This window comes from Tinamus guttatus, unplaced genomic scaffold (genome assembly GCF_059628265.1).
Source record: "Tinamus guttatus ecotype Peru unplaced genomic scaffold, ASM5962826v1 Tinamus_guttatus_pri_ptg000314l, whole genome shotgun sequence".
NCBI classification, from domain to species: Eukaryota; Metazoa; Chordata; class Aves; order Tinamiformes; family Tinamidae; genus Tinamus; species Tinamus guttatus.
Window position 1 is genome coordinate 10,624,083 of NW_028288848.1, and position 22,835 is coordinate 10,646,917.

Consider the following 22,835-nt stretch of genomic DNA (forward strand, 5'->3'; position numbering starts at 1 on the left):
CTAGAAAACTGAGTGAATTAAGCAAGTCACACCTCATTACTGCACTAAGACTGGAAGAGCAGGAAAAAGCAGAAGTCGCAAAGAGATAAAGTACTATCAAACTATAAAATGCTACCAAACTCTACAAGGTGTGTTAGCAAGTTTGTCCTGCTAGGGTTGTAAGCACAGAATGCAAAGCAGTTTGGTGGTTACCAAACATAGCTTTTGCTGAGCATAAGCAGCAAGATATAAAAAATCACAAATCACATACTTGTCTGAAACTTGCTGCTGAAGAGCATTTTTTCCATCTCTACTACCAAATGAATATGGAAATCTTCTCTCCCTATACATCCCAACCTTAAACTTGCATGACTAAAATGTCATTATATCTGGAAATGACATTATATCTGAAATCTGCTATTTCTCTGTTAAGCAGCTGTGGTGTTTCTGCATAGTTGTGATCACATCTTCTATATGCAAGCTGACCAATCAGTTAGATCTGGAATTTCTTTCAAACAAAGGCGCAATTTACAGAACAGTAGTGCATTTTTTAATTCTGCGTTTTGTTTCAAGACACGGCAAAGCGATAACAATAAGACTACACACACACTGGAAAAAAAAGTAACTAAAAGGGAGCTATAAAATACAGCAACTCTGTGGTCAAACTGAATCATACAAATTCTCCCTTGGAGACAAGAGTTCAAATCTAGCTGCCTCAGCATTGCATTAGCAAAATACTTTCAAATCTAACACGCATTTATTCTCACAGAGTTGGCCCAAAGTTCTCTGCAAATAAAATTCCGTCCTGCTATGCAAGGGAGACACTAGTGTGCCCAAGACTCTCTGTCATTAGAATGGAGAGGCAGAAAGGGGAAGGAAGGACAGAACAAGGGGTAATGGGTAGAAACTGAAACACAGGAAGTTCCATCTCCATAGGAGGAAGAATTTCTTTGCTATTAGGGTGACAGAGCCCTGGAAAGGGATGCCCAGAGAGGTTGTGGAGATCTTCAAAACTGACCTGGATGTGACCCCGTGCCACATACTCTAAGTGTCTCTGCTTAGACAACATAGCTTGTACTAAATGATCTCTAGAGGTCCCTTCCAGCCTCAACCTTTCTGTCATTATGTGAAAGCAAGTGAGGGCCTGGGAAAAAAAAAATCACAGAAAGGACCAAGGAAGACACAGCATCTATGGCTGCAGCACAAGCCAGCAGACAGCAGAGCCATTACCCTTTTCTTGTCCCAAAGAAGTCAAACTTCTCTAGGCAACTCTGTACTTTGCCTATAACCAATCCTGCTGCTGACTCTCATGAACCAGTGCAGCACCCTTTACTCCCATCTTACCAGAAAGTGTCTTGGTGCAATGAAGTCCTGTGATTAGCTCAGTATCACGAATTTTTTGAGTCCTGGGGTAATTTTGTAAACACTGTACCATGTTTTTTCTCCCGAGTTATCCCTTTGTCAAAGCCAAGTAACCTGGTTTCAAAGCATGTGATGGGGAAAAACAGAACTATTCAAATAAGGCCCCAAGCAATTCCCCAAGGGCTCCAGCCTTGCTGGCACCTCTGCAACAAGTGACACCCCTGGGCTGACCTGCTAAAGCGATGTGCTAGCACGGACGCCAAAGCAAGCAGCCCTCAGCAGGGTCTATGCTCCACTTGGTGAAACCACAGTAAGCAGGTGTGTGAGCAAGGCCAGCATCTGCCAGCTGTCTCTAGGGAGCACACAGCAATGCTGCTCCCCAAAAATACTCTCTCAGTGTTGCTCTCGGAAACACAAAGCACCAGCACGCAGGGACCTGCAAAACACACAGCAGGGCGACTACGCTGAACAATGGCCCAGGCACAGGGAAGGGCTGGAGAGGCTCCACCGCTCCCACCAGCGCCAACCAGAGCCCTGCAGCGGCGGCCGTTACCTCATGCCACAACATGGCAGCCCGCGCGATGGGTGACGCATGCGCATGAGCCACTGCCAGCGCCGCCACAGACGTGTGCGGCGCGCGGAGGAAGTGACGCAAGCGCGCTGAGCAAACGGCGAGGCGCGAGACGTGGGCGGGTGTTGCGCATGCGCCGTGGCCTCGCGGCTGTGGCGGGGCGAGGTGAGTCCCCCCGCGCGTGGAGCTCTTCAACGGCTGCCCTAAGGGGCTCGGTGCTTGTTCCCGCAACGGGCGTTCCTGCCGGTTACCGCAGCCGCGAGCGGCGGCCAGCCTGGCTCGGGCAGAGGCTGGGCGTCCGGGCAGTCCCCCTCCGGGCGCTCCGGGAGCCACTCGCGTTTCCCTGACGAGCGGGCCTCGTCGGGGGTGATGGGGAAGGCGGGCCTTCAGCCGCGCCCGGCTGCCCCGGCCAGCCCCGGCGGGCCATGAGATACATTACCTTGGAAATGGCTTTGGTCGCGGGGAGGGGGATGTGGGCCGGGGCTATAGTGGGAGCCCGGCCGGTGCACGAGGAGCTAACGGTTCATGTTGTGTGAGCGCAGGGCCGGACCTGCTACGTGTGCGCGGAGCTGATGGAAGAGAGGACCTGGCACTCGTTCAGCTAGCTGCCATGCTAGGCGAGGTTGTTGCAGTCCCCCTGCCTAAAGTTTTCCTGCAAATTAATAAAACTAGTGTCTTCCTAAAACGGATCAAAAACGCATCATTTTTGAAAACTGTCTCATCTTAAATGCTCCAAGCAGAACCAGCTCCGTGTGTGTCCTGGTAAGTCACTTCTGTGTTCAGGCATCTTTGTTAGGAAATTTTATGCTCCTTCAAGGTAGAATTTCTGAAACTTCAGCCTACAGACAGTGGGTCTTGGCACTGCTTCTGCTGGCAGGTTCAATGGTTGCGTTTTCAAACATCTTACCTGTTTTCTGTTGACTGGGCAGGATGCCTTTCAGCCTCCCGAGTTCTGTAACCTTTGCACTGCAGCACCAGAGAACTCTGGATTTCCCTAGTAGCTCTGTCTTATATCTGCAACATGTTTGCCTTTTTTATGAAAAGGGAAGTGGGTGAATATCTGAGTTGGTTTTCTATCTCTACTCTCAAGAGTACTGCATTCAGATGCAAAAACACTTTCCTGGTTAGGCCTGGGTTATCCATTTTACTGCATCTCAGAGTTAGCTCGATGATTTTGCCATACCCCAGCAGTGCTCTGCAAACTTGCGTTAAGCTGTTTACAGTAAGCAGTAAATACTGGTGTTTCCTGAGCCAGAGGCTTATCCTGTATCTAGAGCTTGTATTTGCAGTTTTCAATTGTACTGTGCTCCATCTAGCAGTATTGGAGTTCCACTGTATATATGTATATGATCCATCCAGGTCAGCTGCTGGCAAGGAGAATAAATGTTACTGCCGTTTTTTATATATGTTGATACAGGAATTACTCTGTATAGGTATTATCAAGGTATTTTGCTACTTTTTTTTTCTTTCAATTGTTGATTTCAGTTTGGAGAAGCTTTAAGCAAGAGAGAATATTATGGAGGAACAGACTACTAGTTATTTAGAAGTCAGAATTTGCTTATAAAGCAATATGTTCTTTGCTTTGTTTGCTTTTATGTGGGCACAGCCTCCCCAAGGAATTTTTTGTACCTGAGCATTCTCATGATGACTTGATTTTTATCATTCTTTCTGTGTTTGAGCAGAGGATGCCAAGAGATAACAGCCACCTGTCAAGCGATATCCGAGAACAAGACCTTGTTACCACTGCAAGCAATAATTGCTTGAATAATACAGAAGATGTGGGAGTCGAACAAGAAAATGGCTTTTGTAGCAATGACCAGGGTAATAGTCTTGGTGTTCCCAACTCTGCTGATCAGCCATCAGCTTCCATGGCTGCTCCTTTGGAGGCCTCCAGAAGAGGACAACCCCTCTTACATATCAACAGGCAGCAGATTCAGTCTGTTTCAGACAGTGCTCAGGCTGCAGAGCTCAAAGGTTTAGGAGTTGATGTCTATGATCAGGATGTATTGGAGCAAGGAGTCCTTCAGCAAGTAGATCATGCAATTAATGAAGCCAACAAAGCAACAAAAATAGCTGATGCAGAGAAAGAATATCAGTCGGTGCTGGACGATGTAAGGTAAGTTTTGTGTGTTTTGTTACTAGTATCTACTGTTACTGATATCTGATGGTATTTAGTGCCTCATGACTTGAAAAGCTAAGAGAGGAAAAGACGTTTTGCAACCACTAGATCATGTTTCCTGTACTGAGTCACACACCTTAAAAAAAAAAAAAAAAAAAAAAAAAAAAAGTCAGTGAAGCATTGCTATTATTTGATTCTTTGACTCAGGCTTACAATAAGGCAATAGAGACATAAGATATAGAGCAGGTTGTCTTTTTTAACTTTGTCTGCCAGCTGACTAACATTCATGTCCATTTTCTGGGCAGTTAAGAACTTGCTTTGTATTCCATCATTCAAAGTTGCGTTCAGAAAAGTGTCATTTTTGTGGTTCTGTAGGCCTCATGTGGTTAATCTGCTTCCAGTTATGTGCTTATGTGACTTGGATGACTCCATATCCACAGTGTACTACAACCAGAACAATCTAACACTGGTTCTTGTACAAAATACTTTGAATAATCAAATGTTTGACTGGGTATGTTGTCAATAGAAGACTTCAAGGGATAGTAGTCACAGGTCTTTGAATCCAAGTCTTAAGTCCTCCTTTCTGTCTCTAATTTTATTCTAGAATTACTGTGTGAACTGATGAATAATTCTACTTGTACTTCTTTTCTTCACTGTACTGCAGTGATGTTGCTTTTTAGTGCTCAAGAATATCACACATCTCAAGTACATATGTCAACTCCTGCATAGCTCTCTTCTTATTGATATGCTTAATTTTATGCACTTGATTAATTTTCCAGTTTACATGAGGAGAAGGGAGATTAAGTAAGTTTGCAAAACTGCAGCCTAATTTCAGACACTCTGTACCTGCACAGAGATTCCTGAGAGGAAAAATGGAGCAGTGTAACCATTTTAATTAGACTGTGTAGTTATTCATAGAAGTGCACACAGCATTGTGAATTGGTTTTTTTCCTGTTTCTATTTTAAAAACATCCTGTGATCTTTTCCTTAACTCTCTATTTTTCACCATCCACAGTCTTAAAGCATTTGCATGTGGATATGCAAATGGTTCAAGCAGACTTGCTGAGTCTATTCTTTCTGGAATACCATGTGCAGGTCTGAAATGGTGATTTTTGGAGAAAAGGGGCAGGGATTTGTTGAGCAAAGGAAATGAAGCTAAAGATGTCAGAGTAGAGTAGAGTGTCGGATGAACTTGATCAGAGTCTAAATGTGAATGAATGATGGGAGATAAAGCCAAGTGAGAAGTGTGTTTTTGTTTGGTTGATGTTTGTTTTTGGTTTTGTTTTTTCTGAGTGACTGACATGGAGTTTGTAGTAAAAGGTACATGATAAGATGACATCCACACAAATTGAAGTTGAAGAGAAGTATAAATGATTGAAGCATTGTAAAAGAGGACTGTAGCAATATATGATAAGGGACTGTAGGGTCAAGGAGGCAACAATCAAAAAGCTAAGAGATTTTCAAGAGAATGATGTATTTAAAGAGAGAAAAAAAAAAAAAAAAGCCTGAAAAGGGGCATGAGATGGTTCAAAAGCACTGAAAGAAAATGAAATCAAGAAGCAGCAAATGACACCTGGGGAGCTGGTTAGAATGCATCTCAACTGCAGAGAGGTAGAATTCAGAAAATTATAAGTAAGTTTGCAGAGAGCAAAGCTGAGGTAGACACAGATGTGGTCAAATGAACTTCCCTATAACAGCTGAAGAGAATGTGTAGTGGTGTTTTTTGTGTAGGGGGATAATGGCTGTTTTGCAGGTGGTGTAAATAATTAACTCTTTTTGCATAAGTAATTTCAAACGCTTTCTTTACTAGAGATGAACAGTATGTTGCGATCCTTTGTTTTTCAGATCATGTACAATATCTCTGAAACAAATAAATAAAATTATTGAGCAACTTTCACCTCAAGCTGCCACGAGCAAAGATGTAAACCGAAAACTAGATTCTGTAAAACGGCAAAAATATAACAAGGTGATTAGTCTGCATTATTTTCCTGCTGAGTTTGCTTAACTTGTACACTGGTTTAAGATGTGGATTATGTGACCTAATTCATGCTTAATAATCTAGTCAGTCCAAATGTGCTGTTTCTTCACTTTTTAATAGGTTAATTCTCAAAAAAAAAAAATACAAAAACCTTACCTAATTTAAAGATGTGAAGTTGGGGGAGGGCCAGCTATGTTTGTTCATTTTTACTCTGAGTTTCTGTACATGCTCTGCAACTGAAGTTCCAGGAGCTGCTTGTAAAACTGCTTTGCATTAATTTAATCTCTTCCGGTAGTATTTGGAGCATTAGCATAGCACTGTTAGGGCATGATTTAATAGTTGATCTGCATCTCCGCTCTCACGGTCTTCAATCCCACCTTCCTTTACCTAATCCTCTGTCGTTGCTGTATTCTTTTTGTATATGTGTTCATCATTCCTTTCTGTGAGACATTTTAGCTTGCTGATTTAGCAGAAATCTTTTTTTTTTTCTATTTTAATTTTTTAATTAAAGTGGGATCTAGGTGTTAATAAAAGCTAAGCAAAGGACATATCCAGCTGTGAATGGGAAAATGGAGATTTGAAGAAAGAGAAACTTCTCCTTGTCAGGATTTGAGCTCTTAGAACAGGTCATTGTTTCAGGCAAATGAACCCTAATATTTTTAATATTGATCAACCTGATTGAAAAGTTCATGTCCTTTGCCTCCAGATACTTCTTTCCAGTCTTAGGCCATTGCCAGTGAGTTTTTAATTTTGATCATTTCAGCATCTCTTTGTGTTTCCTATTTGTCCAAATAAAAGAGTGGTGGGGAGTCAGAGTAAAGACACACTAAACCAGACTTACACTGAAGAGTGATCATGTAGTTGGACCTTCTATATTTTGTGTTCATTTTATCTAAAGTATCTTACTCATGTTTTAATTGCATGTGAAACTCAAACCTGATTGGGAGTCCGTTGTTAGCTGTCTCTAACAGTCTTTAAGTGTAAAAAAATTATCTCTGTATAGGATCTGTAAGTTACAAGAGTGGAGGTGTATATTGTACCGTACACAAGTTCGCTTAGTCTTTGTAGTTAAAAAAGTGCTACATGGAGGCATGGGCAGGCTAGTGAATCTTTAACCTGTATGTGTTTGGGACACCGTCAAAGGATCACAACATTGCTGGTAAATAGCCAGTTGAGGGTATTGGAATTGGACAAATGGTGTAGCATACATCTTTTCTTTTTCAAAAGGGATATTGTTGATATTTGAATTTACTTTTCTGATGGAAAATACTGCAAACATAATAACATAAGAATTGTTTGAAAAGTTCGCAAATTTATAAGTTAGATTAAAAATTAAATGATGTACCACTTTGTTGTTCAAGGAGCAACAGTTAAAGAAGATCAAAGCAAAGCAAAAGCGACTCCAAGCAATTCTTGGAGGAACAGGGATTCTTGATGAAATTAATGATCGTGAAATCGAGGATCATGAAGGTATGGGGGAAAGCTGAAAACCATGTATTCTGTATACTCTGATGTTATACCTTTTGAAGTTAGACACTAATTGGCAAGATCTTTGCCAAAAAGGAAACAAATTTCAGTGGTTTCTTTACAAAGAGAGATTTAAAACCGCTTAATTCTCTGCACCTGCAGAATTGCAGATCTTGTGATATTCACATGGGAAGTTTTTAAAAATGGAAGTTAATCCATGTTCAGCTCAGTAGGGATGGCTGATGCACATTTGAGTATCGGGCTTAATAAATTGGAAATCTTAACAATTTTCACGGCTAATTTGATAAAGATGACTAACATCATGATTGAATTACTTTTTATACCCTGAATGCTATCAATCAGCATTAACGAAATTGTTTTTTTTTCTTATTGTTGGGAAATATCACTGCAAATGGAGGGAGGGAAGTGCTTCCCTTTGTCAGGCTGCACTCTTAAGGAAAGGATTTTTATGAGCAGAGAGTCTCAGTGTTTCCTGCTCAAATGTACTTCAGCCTGTGTTCTTTCTTGCTGCCATCTGTAAATTCAGCTTGGATTATGTCACTCCAGCTTGAACATATCTGCCCATCATCACTGATCTGCAGTATTCTAAGGGACAAGTTTGAACCCTGTTGACATCTGTGCCTCCCCGTTAGGAGCTGTTAGGTCCATAACATCCGCGCCTATTTTTTGCAGAGAGGTAACCTCAGTATTCTGCCAGTAGTTCCAAACATATGGCTGCAGTGGGTTCCTGATCTCATAGAGCTCTTGTTTTCTCCTAGATCAGCAAAATTTATGAGAGTCGAAACTCCTCTGACTTTTTCTTGGTAGAAAAGCATCTGTGTTTTTGCACAGTTTCATACCGTAAAACTCCAACATGTGATAAGGTGATGAAATGTTGATAGGGTGTGAAGGGAGTCCCAGACAAGAAAGAAGAGTTCAGTAATTCCAGTGGTTTGAGAATTTGGGGGGAGTCGGAAGAGGGCAGGGAAAGAGGTGTAAGCAGAGTGCTGTTTCATGCCTAATTCAGCATCATTTCTCATTAAACTTACTAATAAATACAGCGCATGAAATTGGACCATATACGGTAGTATGCCATGCTGGTGATTATGGTATAGCTATTTTGAAATCTAATACTAGATTTCAAGCTGGAGCTCCTCCCCAACTCCCTGCATTCCAGAACTTTTTCCTCTCTTTGATTTCACTAACTTCGCTAACTATTTTGCAATAAGTATGTATTTATACATTTAATGACCTTATGCTATTGACTGAAATGCTGTTGTATAGCAATCTACTGTGCAGCCAACCTGCCTTTCAAAATCATAATATAGATATTAACGTTGTAGAGTAGGAAGGTGGTTTTGATTATTTGCTTTTTGAGGGCAATTTTTTTCCTTTTTTGCTTTTGGCGATTATTTTATTCTTAAGTATCTGGGAAGACAGTCTTTTATGGGCTTATTAAGATTTATGTCTGTATCCTAGGGTAAACGGGAATGCCAAATTTCAAGCCAATAAGACTGAAAAATCAGGAATAAAAATGAATAGCGTTGCTCAGGGTTTTTGGTTTTTCTGTACATGTGATAATGAGGGCTATTAGTTCATGGTGATTCTTTCTGGTATGTATTTTTTCAGAAGCAGTTGCATTGTGATACAAGTGTAATGTTTCCTATGTTAAGTTTGAGAAATAGTTTGAAGTTTAAGAAGTTGCAGTCTATTTCAGCCTTCTGGTTTGCTTTTCCCCTTTTGTGAATTTCTTTCCTTGTATTCTGTATGATGTTAATTTTGAGATTTATATTGTATATAAAAGCAATGCTTGTGTTTGAAGCTTGAAAACAAATTTGTTGCTGTATTTGAGTTATTCAGAAGGTGTTAATGGATGTTGGATGTTCCAATTTTGTTACAGAACCTGGGCCATCATCAGGGCCACTGCATCTTGGCAGCATGCTTATGCCAGCTCAGGAGACAGAGTGGGAGGAGCTTATTCGTACGGGCCAGATGACTCCTTTTGGAACTAAAATACCTCAGAAGCCACAAAGGAAGCCACGGCAGCTAATGCTAAATGAAACATCTGACTTTGAGAAGTATTTAGCAGATCAAGCTAAGCTGTCATCCGAAAGGAAGAAATTATCACTCCTGAAAGGAGCAAAGAAGAAAGCACAAGCCAAAACTGTTCAACACGCAGCTTCCACATCCATCCAATCTCCCACAAAGGAGAAAAGGAGTAAAGCCAGAACTCTATCAAAAACGGATAAGCGCTTAAAAAAACACATGAGCAAGCTTCAGAAACGTGCCCTTCAGATTCAGTCAAAAGCAGGGATTCCAAAAGAAAAAAAATACCTTGAGGCCAAGGAGAAGCTAAGACAAGAGCAGAGTGATGATAGTGGAGAGTCTGAGTATGTACCTGATGAGGAGCTCTTTGATCCAGAAGCTGCAGAAGAGGAGGAACAGCAGGTATCTTCTCATGCTGAAAATGATTCTGATTATGAACTTAAGCCTTTATCAAGGAAAGAAAAGTATTTGATTAAGAAAGATTTTAAAGATGATGATGATCCTGACTTCTTTCCAAGCTCTGAGGAGGAAGAAGAGCATGCAGTAGGAAAGCGCAAAATAAAGAGATGGAGAGATGATGGAGACGAAGACTATTATAAACAGAGACTAAGGTTAGTCCTAGAATTTTTCGTGTCCTAGTCCTAGAAGTACTGTTGTTTGTTGTTTGTAAAATTGTGAATGAGGCAAAGGAGAGTATATAAAACAATATATTGACTGAATTACTGTTTACTTAAGTAGGGTTTCACACATTGTGAGAGAAATCTGGTTTAGATTAAGGTGGAATTCTTATTTTACTGCTCTCATAGTTAACTGTGCTAATTGAGAAGAAATAAATGTTAGTCGCATACTATTTTTGTACAATATGTTAGTTAATTGAAATTGGAGGTCACGGGAAGTTCCTGTCTGTTGCAGAACTTGTCTTGGAAATTGCAATGAAATAAACTTTACTTTTTTGTAAGTACAGAGAGAGGAACTTAGTTCAAATAAGTATACTCTTTAATCAAATATTCTTTGTTTCTGTACCTATGCTCATCACAATATACTCAGTATTGGGTAGAACTGTTTTTTACTTTTTGGTGTAGGTGAAAGCTACAGGGATCATGTACAGAGCTGTCTGCACTTCTGTAGATGAAGTTATCAGAGCAGACTTTCAACCTCTTTGTTTTGTAAGGATTGTATATCCTCCAACAAAATTTACAGCTTTCTCTTCAGGCAGACCAATATGTTAATACTCAATATAAAATGGTTCTCAGATTTAAATATTTTTTAAAAATGTACTGGAAAGACTTAAAGCCTATATTATTTTTATTAGTACCTAATATCTATCGCATAAATTGTGGTGGATGATGTAAATAGGACTGGACATTTATGCTGCTGCTGTTCAAACTTAAAAAGAGCTGTCCTGTTTCACAGTTATTTTTGTTTTGTTGCTTTTGATGAGTGTGATGCTAAATATGCCCTTATTTAAAGAGGCAGTTATGATGGTAGTAGTAGTGTGTTTTGCTGCCATAATGACCTGCAGTTATAAACTCTAGTAAGATTTCTAAGAAGAGACAGCAGCTTTTATTAAATAAATAAATAAATAGTTAAGTAGGAAAATATTACTAAGATGTCAGGAATGCAAGTTACTTTTAAAAATGGCAGCTGAAAGACTTCTTGATAATCTGATGATTTGTGAAAGTTGACATGGAAATTAATGGTATCTCTCTAGCTACAGCATACTGTTGAGATCTTTTTGTAGCTATTGAGCTCCTAACAAGAAGACTGTACAATGTTTCAATTTTCACAACTGTCTAGAAAACGTGGAAGTGGAAGTAGGAAGTGATATCTAATTTGTTAAATTGCTAATTAGATGTCAGTAAAGTTGAAAGATATTTCTGGCCACAGTGGGAACAAAGTTAACTAAATTTTTCTTTTGTTTGGTTCTGTAACCAGTGGCATCTTGTCTGTTTTCTAGTGTAAGTGCTGAACCTCGTATAGAACCCTTTATCTTGCTTACTATTAATTATTTGTTGGCTGTGTTTCAGCTAGTTTACAGTCCTCCAGAAATTCACAGGTTCAAACTTGAAAAGCACTGCTCTAGAGCAGAAGAAACTATAGACATTATGGTTTTTGGGGAAGGGCTGATTGGATGAAATGATAAAGCCATAGCAGAGTAACCCAGTTAATGGTTGGCAGAATCAAATTAGGTTTCCACAAAAATAAAAGCTTGTGAATTTAAATGAAGTGGTATAAGAGAAGTCAAGAGGAAAACGTGCTAATACTCATCTTTTCCCATGGAGAGAACCTGATTTGCTGTGGAAGAGGAGGTTTCTGCTGAAAGCAAAGCTACTCACATTCCAAGTGTAGGTTTGTTATTGTTGGTAGGGGAACCTCTGGTAGGAAGAGCTAGTTCTGCTTTCAGAGTTTGGATTACCAAGGCAGGTCTGGAGCTGATTGAGGCAATAGGCTTTCAATTTGAGGATACTTTTTCAAAGTTAAAGCATAGTTTACTACTCTTGAGAACAGGGAAGTTTGGGCAAGAGGTTAATCTGAATGAGGTCCATAGGTTTAATTTTTTTTTAATTCGATTCATTGACAAAAAATATATTAATTGGTAAAATATTTACTATTTTATTGGATAAAACTGTTCTCACATTTAAGTTAGACCAATATTAAATCATTTTTAATTCCATGTTTTCATCAGGAGTAATTTATTTTGATTGAAAGTTTTAATATGGCTCACAGTTTAAATTCATTCAAATGCGTTTTTTAATAACGTTAAGATTGTGACAATTTATCCTTAGCAAAGTCATATCATAGACTACATTTCTTTTGGTTACTAAAGTTACAATAAAAGCCTAAATGAATTTTAGAAATATCAATAACTGTAATTGCCAACAAAACACTACATCTCTTAAAAATTTCATAGCTGCAGTTATTGTAGCTGTTATGCTGCAGCTGTCCACATTGATGGTTTTATGCTGACACCCCCAGGTAATCTTCATTATGGAAATGCCATGAGAAAATAAAATGTAGTGAATTAAGAAACATATTAAGAATGCTATAGAAATGCTGTCATTTGCTTACATTTATGTCTTATTTCATGTCAGTTTTGCTTTTGAATGCAAATGAATGGGTGAGATTATAGTATATTTTACCCGAGAGAGAGCAGGAGAAAATCCGCTAGGATTACTTTAGTCTTCTGAACATTTAGTCTTGTGCTGGGCGCTGAATAAAGTCCTACACTTTTAAAGACTGGAAATGAGTTTTCTTAACATTAAAACTTTTCAGGAATGGGACTTGAAGAGATTGGTCTGTGTCAAGGGGAAAATACTGTGATGTTGTTAGAGCATGATATTTAGCTCGCTGTGGGACTGCTAAGAATCTCTAGAACAAGCGACTGTTTTTGGAATGGGAGCTGGTGTTTCTGCAGTAAACAGGGCAGGCAAGTGGGAGCACTAAGTTCTTTCATTCCAAAGGTTACTCTGTGGCAGTAAGCCCACTCAAAGCAAGATGTGATTAAGAGGCAGTAAAAAGAAAGTTAGCTGTACAGAATTCAGCTCATACTCTTAAGTAAACTTGTAAATTTTAATTTTTTTCTCAAGAGGTAAAGTAAATACATAGCAGACGCTCAAACATTTAAATTTAGGATTAAGACAAAGGTGGTAGATCATCATTCCCAACTTTCCTTGATATTGGCTGTTACCAGGAGAATCCAGAGGCCTGGGTAAGTGGTCCCTAGGTTGGAGCCTAAGGTCTTAGAGATCTGAACTCCATCAGCAGGCAGATGTCGGTTGTGCGTAGCATGCAGGTGACTGTTTCGGTTTAGAAGGGCTCAGAGTTGGGGATGATGGAACGTGAGCATCTCGCGAGCATGTCTGGTGGGGTTGGCGGGCCAGACAACCATTTATTTGAAGATGGTTAAATGAGGGGAACTGCTTCTGTTTTTGTTGGTCTGTTTTTACTTTTTGAAAGCTTCTACGTAGAATGAAAAGATACGAGTAATTTATGCAGGTTAAATGCACAGGAAATAAACCTTTGCCAAATTTGCAACAAGACAACGGCATGGTGTTCTGAGGTTACTGTTTTTGAAGATTTTGCAGATGAGGATGCTGCAGGCTGTCGATTTTTTTTTTCCCTCCTCTTAACAAAATACTTAGCAAGATACATAGCAAAAATTTGCATTTAATAAAAATATAATTGAATAAGTTTTTGCTGCTCATAATAAACATAGTTAAAGCGTTATATTTTAAGCATCACTAATACATGCACATACTGCAGTTATTTGGATAGCTCTTCATTCAGTTGCTGTCAAATACTTGCACACAAGGCTCAAAAAGCTACTTCTTTCCAGGCCTTTCAAGTGACATCCAAGGGTCTGAATTGCTGGAAATTGTGGCTATGCTGTGACTACAGTATATAGAGCAGTTGGTACAAAGAATCAAACCAAAAACTAATATTGGCCAAAAATTGGTTTTATTTTCCTTTGATTGGCTCATTTTTTTATGTGCTAGCTGTCTCTGAAATATCTGAGTCACTGAATCTTTCCATGTTTCAGAGTTATAAATTAAAGATCAAATATTACCTTTCCTGGAAGACAATTTCTTAGCGCATCTAACTGCTCTTTAAAATGACAAAGCCAAGACTCAAATGAAGATATATTTTGGCTCACTTACTGAGTACACCTTTCATTCTAAGCTCAAGTGTGTAATTGTCTACATCAGTCTCAATTTACTTGCAGATACTTGTGCTACTAACTGCATGTATTTCATCTGTTAGGATGTACCAATTAAATTCACCCATATAGTCCATAAAAAGTGAGATCAGAAAAGTAATGCTGAATGCCTTAATTTAGCAAATTAAAATAATCTGCAAGGGATTCTTAGCTGTCTAAAATAGAAAACATATTGTGCTTCAAAAACGCAAACTATATTAAACGCTCAGCTTGATTCCTGACTATTTAAAAAAAAAATCAGATTGTGCTCATTACTGTGTTTTAGATGTAGAATTTCTTTCTTGGGTATTGCAATAAGTGGGAAATGAGATTAGTATATGAACACAATCCTACATTAAGAAAGATTTAATTGTGTGATATATGGCTTTCATACTGTTCTTGCAGGATAAAATCATACCCATGTTAGAGACCAACGGCAATATAAAAGTGTATTTCGCAAAGACCATACTTGTATTTTCAAGAAACTTTAATACAGAAAAACCTGTATTTCTTGTTTGGTTTGGCATGCTAATAAGGTTTAACTGAGATTAGTAAGGAATCTTCTTATTAGGTCTGTATATTACTCTGTAATCAAGTACAATATGTGCGGCCGGTATTCCTCTCTCCAAAATACAACATCTGTGGAAATGTGGAGGACCGGCCTGGCCAACTTTCTGGTCTGCTCTAGGAAATGGTGTTTTGTCTTCCCGTTGCCTCAACCATTAGGAATATTTACACTTTAAAAAGGAGATCATTAAGTTTTGCTGTAGAGTATACCAGAATAGAGTGATTTACATTAAGTTCACAGTTTATCAAAAACTGAGTAACTTCTTCCCATTTTTGCAACTGTTTTATTGTGACATTGACAAAAAATTGCTTCCACTTCCTTTGAGCTGTTTTTTTCCCTTTGATAGACATTCAGCACCAGAACCTTCAATTCTGTAGTTCTTGTAGTTACACACTTCAGTATAGCGTGTATCAAGGAAACACTTCTTTAGGAGAGTTAGGAGTGTAACTCAGATTCTGAATGTACTGATTTTTCTAGGCATCTAATAATGTAAGAGATGTATCAGTTAGATTAAAGTGAAGGAACTAAATTCTTGCCAATGATAATTGACAGCCAAACCCAGGAGAGCTATCAGCTTTTGTTAATCATGCTAAGGAAAGTTTCTTCTTCCTTGTTCCAGAATCACTTTTTCTAGTGTACACTAGAGGGCAATCTGTTTCTTCCCAGGGGAGACTGAAGTTTGTGTTGACTAGTGATGATTTGCACTGGAATATAGAATTAGAGGCTGACTCTTGCACAAATTACCGCCCACCTTGTCACTTGTATTTATTTAATTTAGTTTTAGTATGGATTCTTTACCTAGCTGTCACTTCAGAAGCTTTGTAATTTGCAATTGTTTGACTGTAGTGTGATAACCAGGTATTTGCTTTCTTGTTTTCAGTCTTTAACCCAGTCAGATAAAATAATTGACTAATTCAGTCATTTCTCCTTTCCAGTAATGATAAAGTCTGAAGCAATCACTATCAGCATTTGTCACTTTGAGTCATTGATCTTTTTCTGGAATTCAGAATAACTGACTACCTGCGCCTGGTATCGCAGCACTGTGGTATAGAACAAAAACAAATGTATTTTCACGTTATTCCTGTATTGCACCTGCTTTTTTGGATGTTTTAGCCTCTAGAACACAAAAGTTATTTTTCTAAATCAAACACTTAACGGCAGATTGCTGGTCGAAGGTTGATGTTTCCATTCCTGTGTTAATATAGTGAAGTAAAAGTGTCTATGGAGAGACATTTTATATATTTTTGACTTTTTATATATTTTTAATATATAAATGTGACATTTTATGACTTACATATAAACATGAAGCAAATATGTATAGTAAGCTCTTTTAGTTTTTATCTAGAAAATTGACTTTGCTTAATGAAATTACAACAGTCTGAATGTTCACGTATAAACACTAGCAACCCATAAACTTTAATCAGAAAAATGCAAGCTGTCTTTGTCTCGCCTATTTTTTGTTTTTTTGTTTGTTTGTTTCTGAATACGCACTCATTTCTCTTCATTTGGATTTTTGCTTCTGAAGGCAGAGTGATTTAAGTGACAGAGTCCAAATGTTTTTCAAGTGACACAGGCTCTCTAAACCTCTCCCCTATTGTGTGTTCCTGGTTAATTTTTCAATGCAAGCAAGGTTGACAGTTATTGCAGGTTGTGCATATTTGGAGACAGTAGTGCTTATTTTCATTAAATAAACCAGGACCAAAATACTTCATTTGTGTCTGGGTTTGTTAAAGCAGACTTGCAAGTGTTTTCTCTAAAGATAAATAAGAGACTAATCTAGAAAACTGCAATAATTAACTTTAAGAAAATAGAATGTACAGCTGTTTGTGTATCCTATGTTGTGTTATTTCCTTTCCTCTTATTCGTAACCCAAGTATTTAAAGAAAAAAAAAAGAGAGAGAGAGAGAAAATCAGAGACACAGAAACCTTTAAATGAAGTTCCTGCAAGTTTGCCAAAATGGTCAGGAAAGGAAGAGTTTTCCTATTGGGGAAAACACAGCTTTAGCCTAAGTTGTATTGAAAGTCTTAAGATCCTTGAGAGAGGTGGCTTTGAATAACTGAAGAGTAGGTGAGCAGTGTCTCGCACTAAGTCCTCCTCCATCCAGCCACTGCGCAGTTGCTCTGAAGTGTATTCTCCATCTGTTTCCTCAATGCGGAGTCGAATGATTAAACAACCAAGTTTTCCAGTATCTCACCTGGAAGGTTTTGTTTGGTTGGTTTCTGTAACTTGTTGCACTTGTTTCTTTTCATACCATCACTACTATTTATGGCTTTTCCACACAAAAAAAAACACTTTTCGTGTCTTGTATTTTGGATGCCTTTGTACTACCAGGTCTCCTCTCAAGGCTATCAAGAAGCTCAGATATATAAGAAGTCCTTTTTTTTTTTAATGATGTTAACCTTTGATTCTATTGTATCACTCTTTATGTCTGTAGAAAATTGTAACTAGCTACAAAACTTGAGGCTTATAACCTGGTAGTCAAGAGTGCATGCTCTTTTTAGCGTGTCAATCTTTTGAGCATGTAATTGCATAATTACAATTCTCCTCAGCATGCTACTATTTAATTATTCAAAATTCTACTATTTACTATTTAGATAGTTGCTCTTTAAGTTAAACAGTAATCTTACCAGAATACATTTATTTGTTGTTTTCTGTTCAGTATGAGATTGAGCATAGTTCTCATGTAGTATCTTTTATTTGTAATAACTAAACATTGGCTTCCTGTGTCACTCTAGGAGGTGGCAAAAAGAACATCTGAAGGACAAGGAACATCATATGGCTGAGGAACTTTCCGATGAAAGTGATACTGAATTTGAAGAGGGTTTCAAAGTACCAGGATTTCTCTTCAGAAAGCTTTTTAAGTACGTATTTTATACCTTATTTTAATGCTATGCGAAGACTGCTATGTGCTATTAATATTAGAGTAACAATACGGTAACAGTAGTGAAGATTTTCTGAGGCACTTTACAGCAACTTTAATTCAGAGAACAATCCTTTAGATTTAAGTAGGTTTGCTCCTACAGCTTTTTTTTACAGAAATAAACCTCTAAAACTAATTTATTGCAAGCACAGAAAGAACTTAACGAAATTAAAAGTTAAATGCAGTTATATGAAAATACAGCTAAGAACCAACTTCTGAAAATATTGTGGAATACATGTTGGTAAACTAAGAGTTGAGAAGCTGTTTTTGTCTGATTCTGTACATGCTTTCTTTTGTTGGTAAATTTTCTTTTAATTTAGGTATGAAGAGGAAAGAGAAGAACTTTAAATTGACGATAACCTGACAAGTTGTGATAAAATAAGTAAGATAGGTGTTTTTATCATGCAATAGAATGAGTGAAATTTTCTACCAGAAAAAAAAAGGGGCATTTTTCTGAAAAGTCGCTTTATAAGTCAAATGGTAAAATAGTCTTTCTTTAAAATCACAGTGGGCAAAAATTTCAAAAAGAGAGTACATTCTTTTTTCCTGTACTGGAACAACAACATCTATGCAATTTTTTGGTTATTTGATTTGAACAGGACTGATATCTGTTTCTTGAGTTTGGTTTTTTGTTTTTTGATACAGTTGTGTGCAGGGATGCTTTCAAGCATATCAGCTTTATCTTAGTAGGCGATTTACAAAAGACTTCAAACAAGTTAGCACCTGACAAGTTAGCTTACTCCATAATCTCTAACTTGGATGCTTCATTTGCTTGAATTCATTTTTGTTGGCAACCTTTCATACAACCATCTTTCAAAAAGCTAACACTAAATCCTTACAATTAGTGTTGTAGGCAGCCATGGTTTCTAACAGGCATGCATGGTGGTATCCCTTTCAACGGGGCCCCTTAGTCTTAACCTCAAAGAAATTATTACTGTTGTCCTGTAATTCTTAAGAAGTAAAGCACTGGCTCTGAAATGGAATTGAGTTAATGACTGCGATGCCAGGACCCTACACAGCCAATGTGCGGTCTGCAGTTGTTTATGCAAAGGTCCTGCAGAAGCAATCATCCTGAGAACGGATGCATGGTCTGAGCAATCTGAAGGGAATTGAAATGAGGCAGACAACTAAAAATTAATCAGAGATATCAGCCTCACTAATGAAGGGTATCCCTGCAAACAAGAGTCAGTTGGCAAAACTTACTAAGTGGTTAGAAAGATCAATGGAGTTGAATGATTTGTCTGACTTGTAAGTTAAATGCTGAAATCTTCCAGTGTAGGAAGATTCACAGTCAATAGACATTAAACGTGGAGTTTTGACCAAGTTCAGTACAGAAGATGGAAGTATATTGACCCAAGGAGGTGTGCATCACTATACTTTAAGTGATTTTTCTGTACTGTTGAATTGAATTCCAAAAAAGTTACCTTACACTTCTACAAACAGTAGATTCTTGAGGGTTTTTTTTTATTATTCTTTCTGGTAAACCTGTTAAAGTGGATGATCTGTTTCTTCCTTGTATGTTTGCCTGCTCAAAAAAATACTCGGCTGGGTATTTTACTCAACTGATGCTGGTGCTGCTGTGGAGCAGAACTAAGTGAGCAAGGCTAACTTGCTAGCTTCGCCTTACACTATCTGCACCTAGCCTAAGAAAAGTTGTGCATAAACAAGAAATCAGCTTTCTTCATTCCTTGCTCTCAGTATATGATTTCCCTGGTACAACTGAAATACAGTGTCATCGTAGTGACAATGTCACTAAACTCTGCTAGCTACAGCAGTGAATTTTAGGATATGAATCTAGCATAGTTACTCCTGTAAAATGCCATCGAAACATAACTCTACTTTCATTTTGGGATGCGCTTATAACTAAAAAAAAAAAAAGGGCGGGGGGGGGAATATACTGTGTGTGGAAACTTTTCCATCCTTCCTGTGCTTAATAGCAAATATATATTAAAAGAAGAAAAATAAATAAATAAATAAAGGAAGAAAAGAAAAAAGGCTATACAACCAGGAAGACAACTTTTAGTTAGGAAGTGGGCTTTAGTAAAATTATTTTGGGACGGAAGTTTGTGTAAGAAGTACTCTGCAATGGGTGTGTATGTTATCAGCCTTGAGAAAAAGTGAAGCCTGACAGCATCAGAAATTATCTAGAGCCATAAGATGAGCCCTGTCTGCCCAGAGTTTGGAACTGTATTTGCAAGACATTCTCTAAAACCATGTTTCTGGTTTTGTTTGGTATGGTCTAGGATGCTCACCTTTGGACTGACATATAGTATTCCTGTATTAGGGGGATTTGAAAGTTGGAATCATCTATTTATCTTCATGAATGTGATTTAGTATTGCATCTAGAAAAGGAGCAATAAAAATCTATGTAGTTAATTGAAGTCCTATATTTAAATAGTCTTGAAATCTTGTGTAGAGTGTATTTCCTGCATAGGGAATGGAGAAATGCTGCAGATGGCTGCTTTATTTCCTTAATGACGAGTAACATTCAGAACTTTCTTTAAAAAAATATTTTTTAAATGATTTTATATAAAGTAACATGACTTGCTGTTCTCCTTCCGTCTTAAAAATTAATTCTGAATTTTTTTAGTTACAGGTTTCAAAACTTTTCCTGGTAAATTATCCTCTGCTGATGTGCTTATTTAGACCTATTATGGTTAGTAGTAGTTACTAATAAACTCTTATTTTGTTTATCTAAATGCATTTGATGAAAGTACCCACTTTTTTTTTTTTTGGCATATCCTTGGAGCAGATTTTTTCACAGATTTTTTCTTCTATTGTGCGAATTCCTGTGGGGAGAGAGAGATGGGGCGTGGAGAGAGATGATATAGTTGCAATTAGCTATCAAACACTGTGTGTAATTATAAGAAAAGACATGAAATAATATCGTGGAATTTTGAGGGTGGTTTTTGTTTTTTAGTTTTTGTTTTTTTTCGTTTTTTTTAGATTTGTGCTAGGTGTTAGTCTGGGGGGAGGAGATTGGAATTAAGATTTTCTCCGATTCTTTAATATTTACATTGGAAAATATAGCCTTCATAAAAAAAAAATATAATGACAGGAGCATCTTATCGCAATCATGGCTGTTCCTACAAAATATTTTGTAGTTCTTGGATTCTTTCATTTTCAAGATGAATTCCACCCTAATAAAAGGGTGAGGATTTTTTGTTTGTTTTGTTTTAAGGACTTCCTGGTGTAGTACATTTGAGGTACCATCATATTGTGTGATAATATCTGAACCATTAGATGTGTTTTGATCATTTTTTTTCTAACTACTCAATCCTTTTTCTTCCATGTCAAAATTCATCTAAATGCAGACAGCTCACATCATAAATTGATTTTAATACTACTTTATAGATACTCGTGTCATTAGCTATCAGTCTTCCTAGATATATTTTATTCAAAGAATGAATCACAATTTTAAAGTGGGTGCAAGGGAAAGCCCTAAAATGAACAGTCTCTGTTTCACAACTCTATTTCTCCAGTCCAGGATCCTGACAGCTCCTTTCTGGCTTGTCATCATAAATGATTGTTTTGATTGTTTGAAAACTAGAACTTCTAACTGGAATTAATTTTGCATCATTGCTTGTTCTATTCCCAGTCTTTCACTGGAAATTGTAACCACCCTGATATTTTCACACAGCAATGTTTTGTCACAGCCCATTCACTAGAGTAGGCTTTATTGTTTGGCCTTTCAGAATGCTTTGTCTTGTTGGCTTTTTTTCCTTTATTGAAGGAGATTAATGTTGTTAATTTGTGTAAAACCAGAAATGTGCTTTCACAGATGCGGTCTGTTTCGCAGTGGAATGTGAAATCCCTACCTCATGGAGGTCTTAACTTTTCATTTGACTTTTTGCATTCCAAGTAAAACCATTTGTTAGACTCTTACACGACTTCTTTTCTGAAACCATAATGCTTTGTTAGAGTAGCTTCTTGAGCTACTTCTAGCACTTCAAATGTACATGAAATAAAATAGTCTCTAATTACTGTGACTATCAGTTTAATTAGAAATGTTTTAGCATGGCATAAAGAATGACTGTCACATGCAATGTCTACACGCATCAAAAATGTATGACCTAGTAAATACAGCACTCATGTAAAACACACATCCAGCATGTTACTGTAACTAGTATAAGAACCTTACCAAATGATTAATTCATGAGTACTTTCTGTTATGATCTGTATTATCAAACATTTGCCATCTTCTTTCTCCTCGTTTTAGGTACCAGCAGACAGGTGTTAGGTGGCTCTGGGAATTGCACTGCCAGCAGGCAGGAGGAATTCTGGGAGATGAGATGGGATTGGGCAAGACCATCCAGATAATTGCCTTCTTGGCAGGTCTGAGCTACAGCAAGATCAGGACTCGCGGTTCAAATTACAGGCAAGTGCTTTTCTGCAGACTGTCAGTCTGTGGAGCTCAATTAATATTTCATCAGATGTATTGCTGGTGGAGGAGGGCCCTGTGAATTATTAATGACATTTCAATTACAATATTCCTTTAATTCTTTTAGTGGGGGACATCAAAGGAAAAATTTTACGAGACAATGGAGCTGTAGGGCAGGAAAAATTAAACATGTAACACTTTTAATGAATTCCAGGCATTGATGCTTCATTTTGCAGATGAGCCACACTAGATATTTTGGGTCAATACAGTGTCTAAGGTTAGCTTCCACAAATGGATTGTTTACAAACTCAATTACATTAATATCAATAGTTTACACAATATGGAATTTTAAATTAGATATAATACGTTTGTTCCATTTATTAAATTTTATATTAAAATATTTGTTCTGGCAAGACACCAGATGAAAGCTTTACAGGAAGTAACAAGCTGATTTACTATGAAAGTTAGAGTTTCTGATCAGTGGGGAATTGTCTATGCCAAAAAAAAATAGTAATAATAGGAACAAGTGTAACTCGTACAGGGGAATTCCGATAGCATTCTTTTTTTTTCCTGCTTTTGAAAACTGTATTTGACTGACTCGCCTTTCTTCCAAAGATCTTCCATGTTATGTTATTGAACAATATATAAGAATTCCTTCTTCACAGATGAAATTATAGGAAAAGATACTTGTTGGATTTACAGATGCATGCGTGCTAGTTGGCTTGATTCCTTGATTTAATTTACTAC

At 37.7% G+C, this 22,835-nt stretch overlaps 1 protein-coding gene across 1 annotated transcript in view; it reads left to right on the forward strand.

The window, feature by feature from the left end:
- Positions 1 to 3,460: 3,460 nt before the first annotated feature.
- Positions 3,461 to 22,835, forward strand: part of ERCC6 (ERCC excision repair 6, chromatin remodeling factor) — a 39,742-nt gene continuing 20,367 nt past the window's right edge. The window contains exons 1-6 of the mRNA XM_088528740.1: positions 3,461 to 4,028; positions 5,877 to 5,997; positions 7,371 to 7,479; positions 9,377 to 10,133; positions 17,523 to 17,648; positions 21,927 to 22,085. Coding sequence (XP_088384866.1) covers positions 3,598 to 4,028; positions 5,877 to 5,997; positions 7,371 to 7,479; positions 9,377 to 10,133; positions 17,523 to 17,648; positions 21,927 to 22,085 — 1,703 coding nt within the window. The 5' untranslated portion in view covers positions 3,461 to 3,597. The remainder of the gene's footprint in view (positions 4,029 to 5,876; positions 5,998 to 7,370; positions 7,480 to 9,376; positions 10,134 to 17,522; positions 17,649 to 21,926; positions 22,086 to 22,835) is intronic.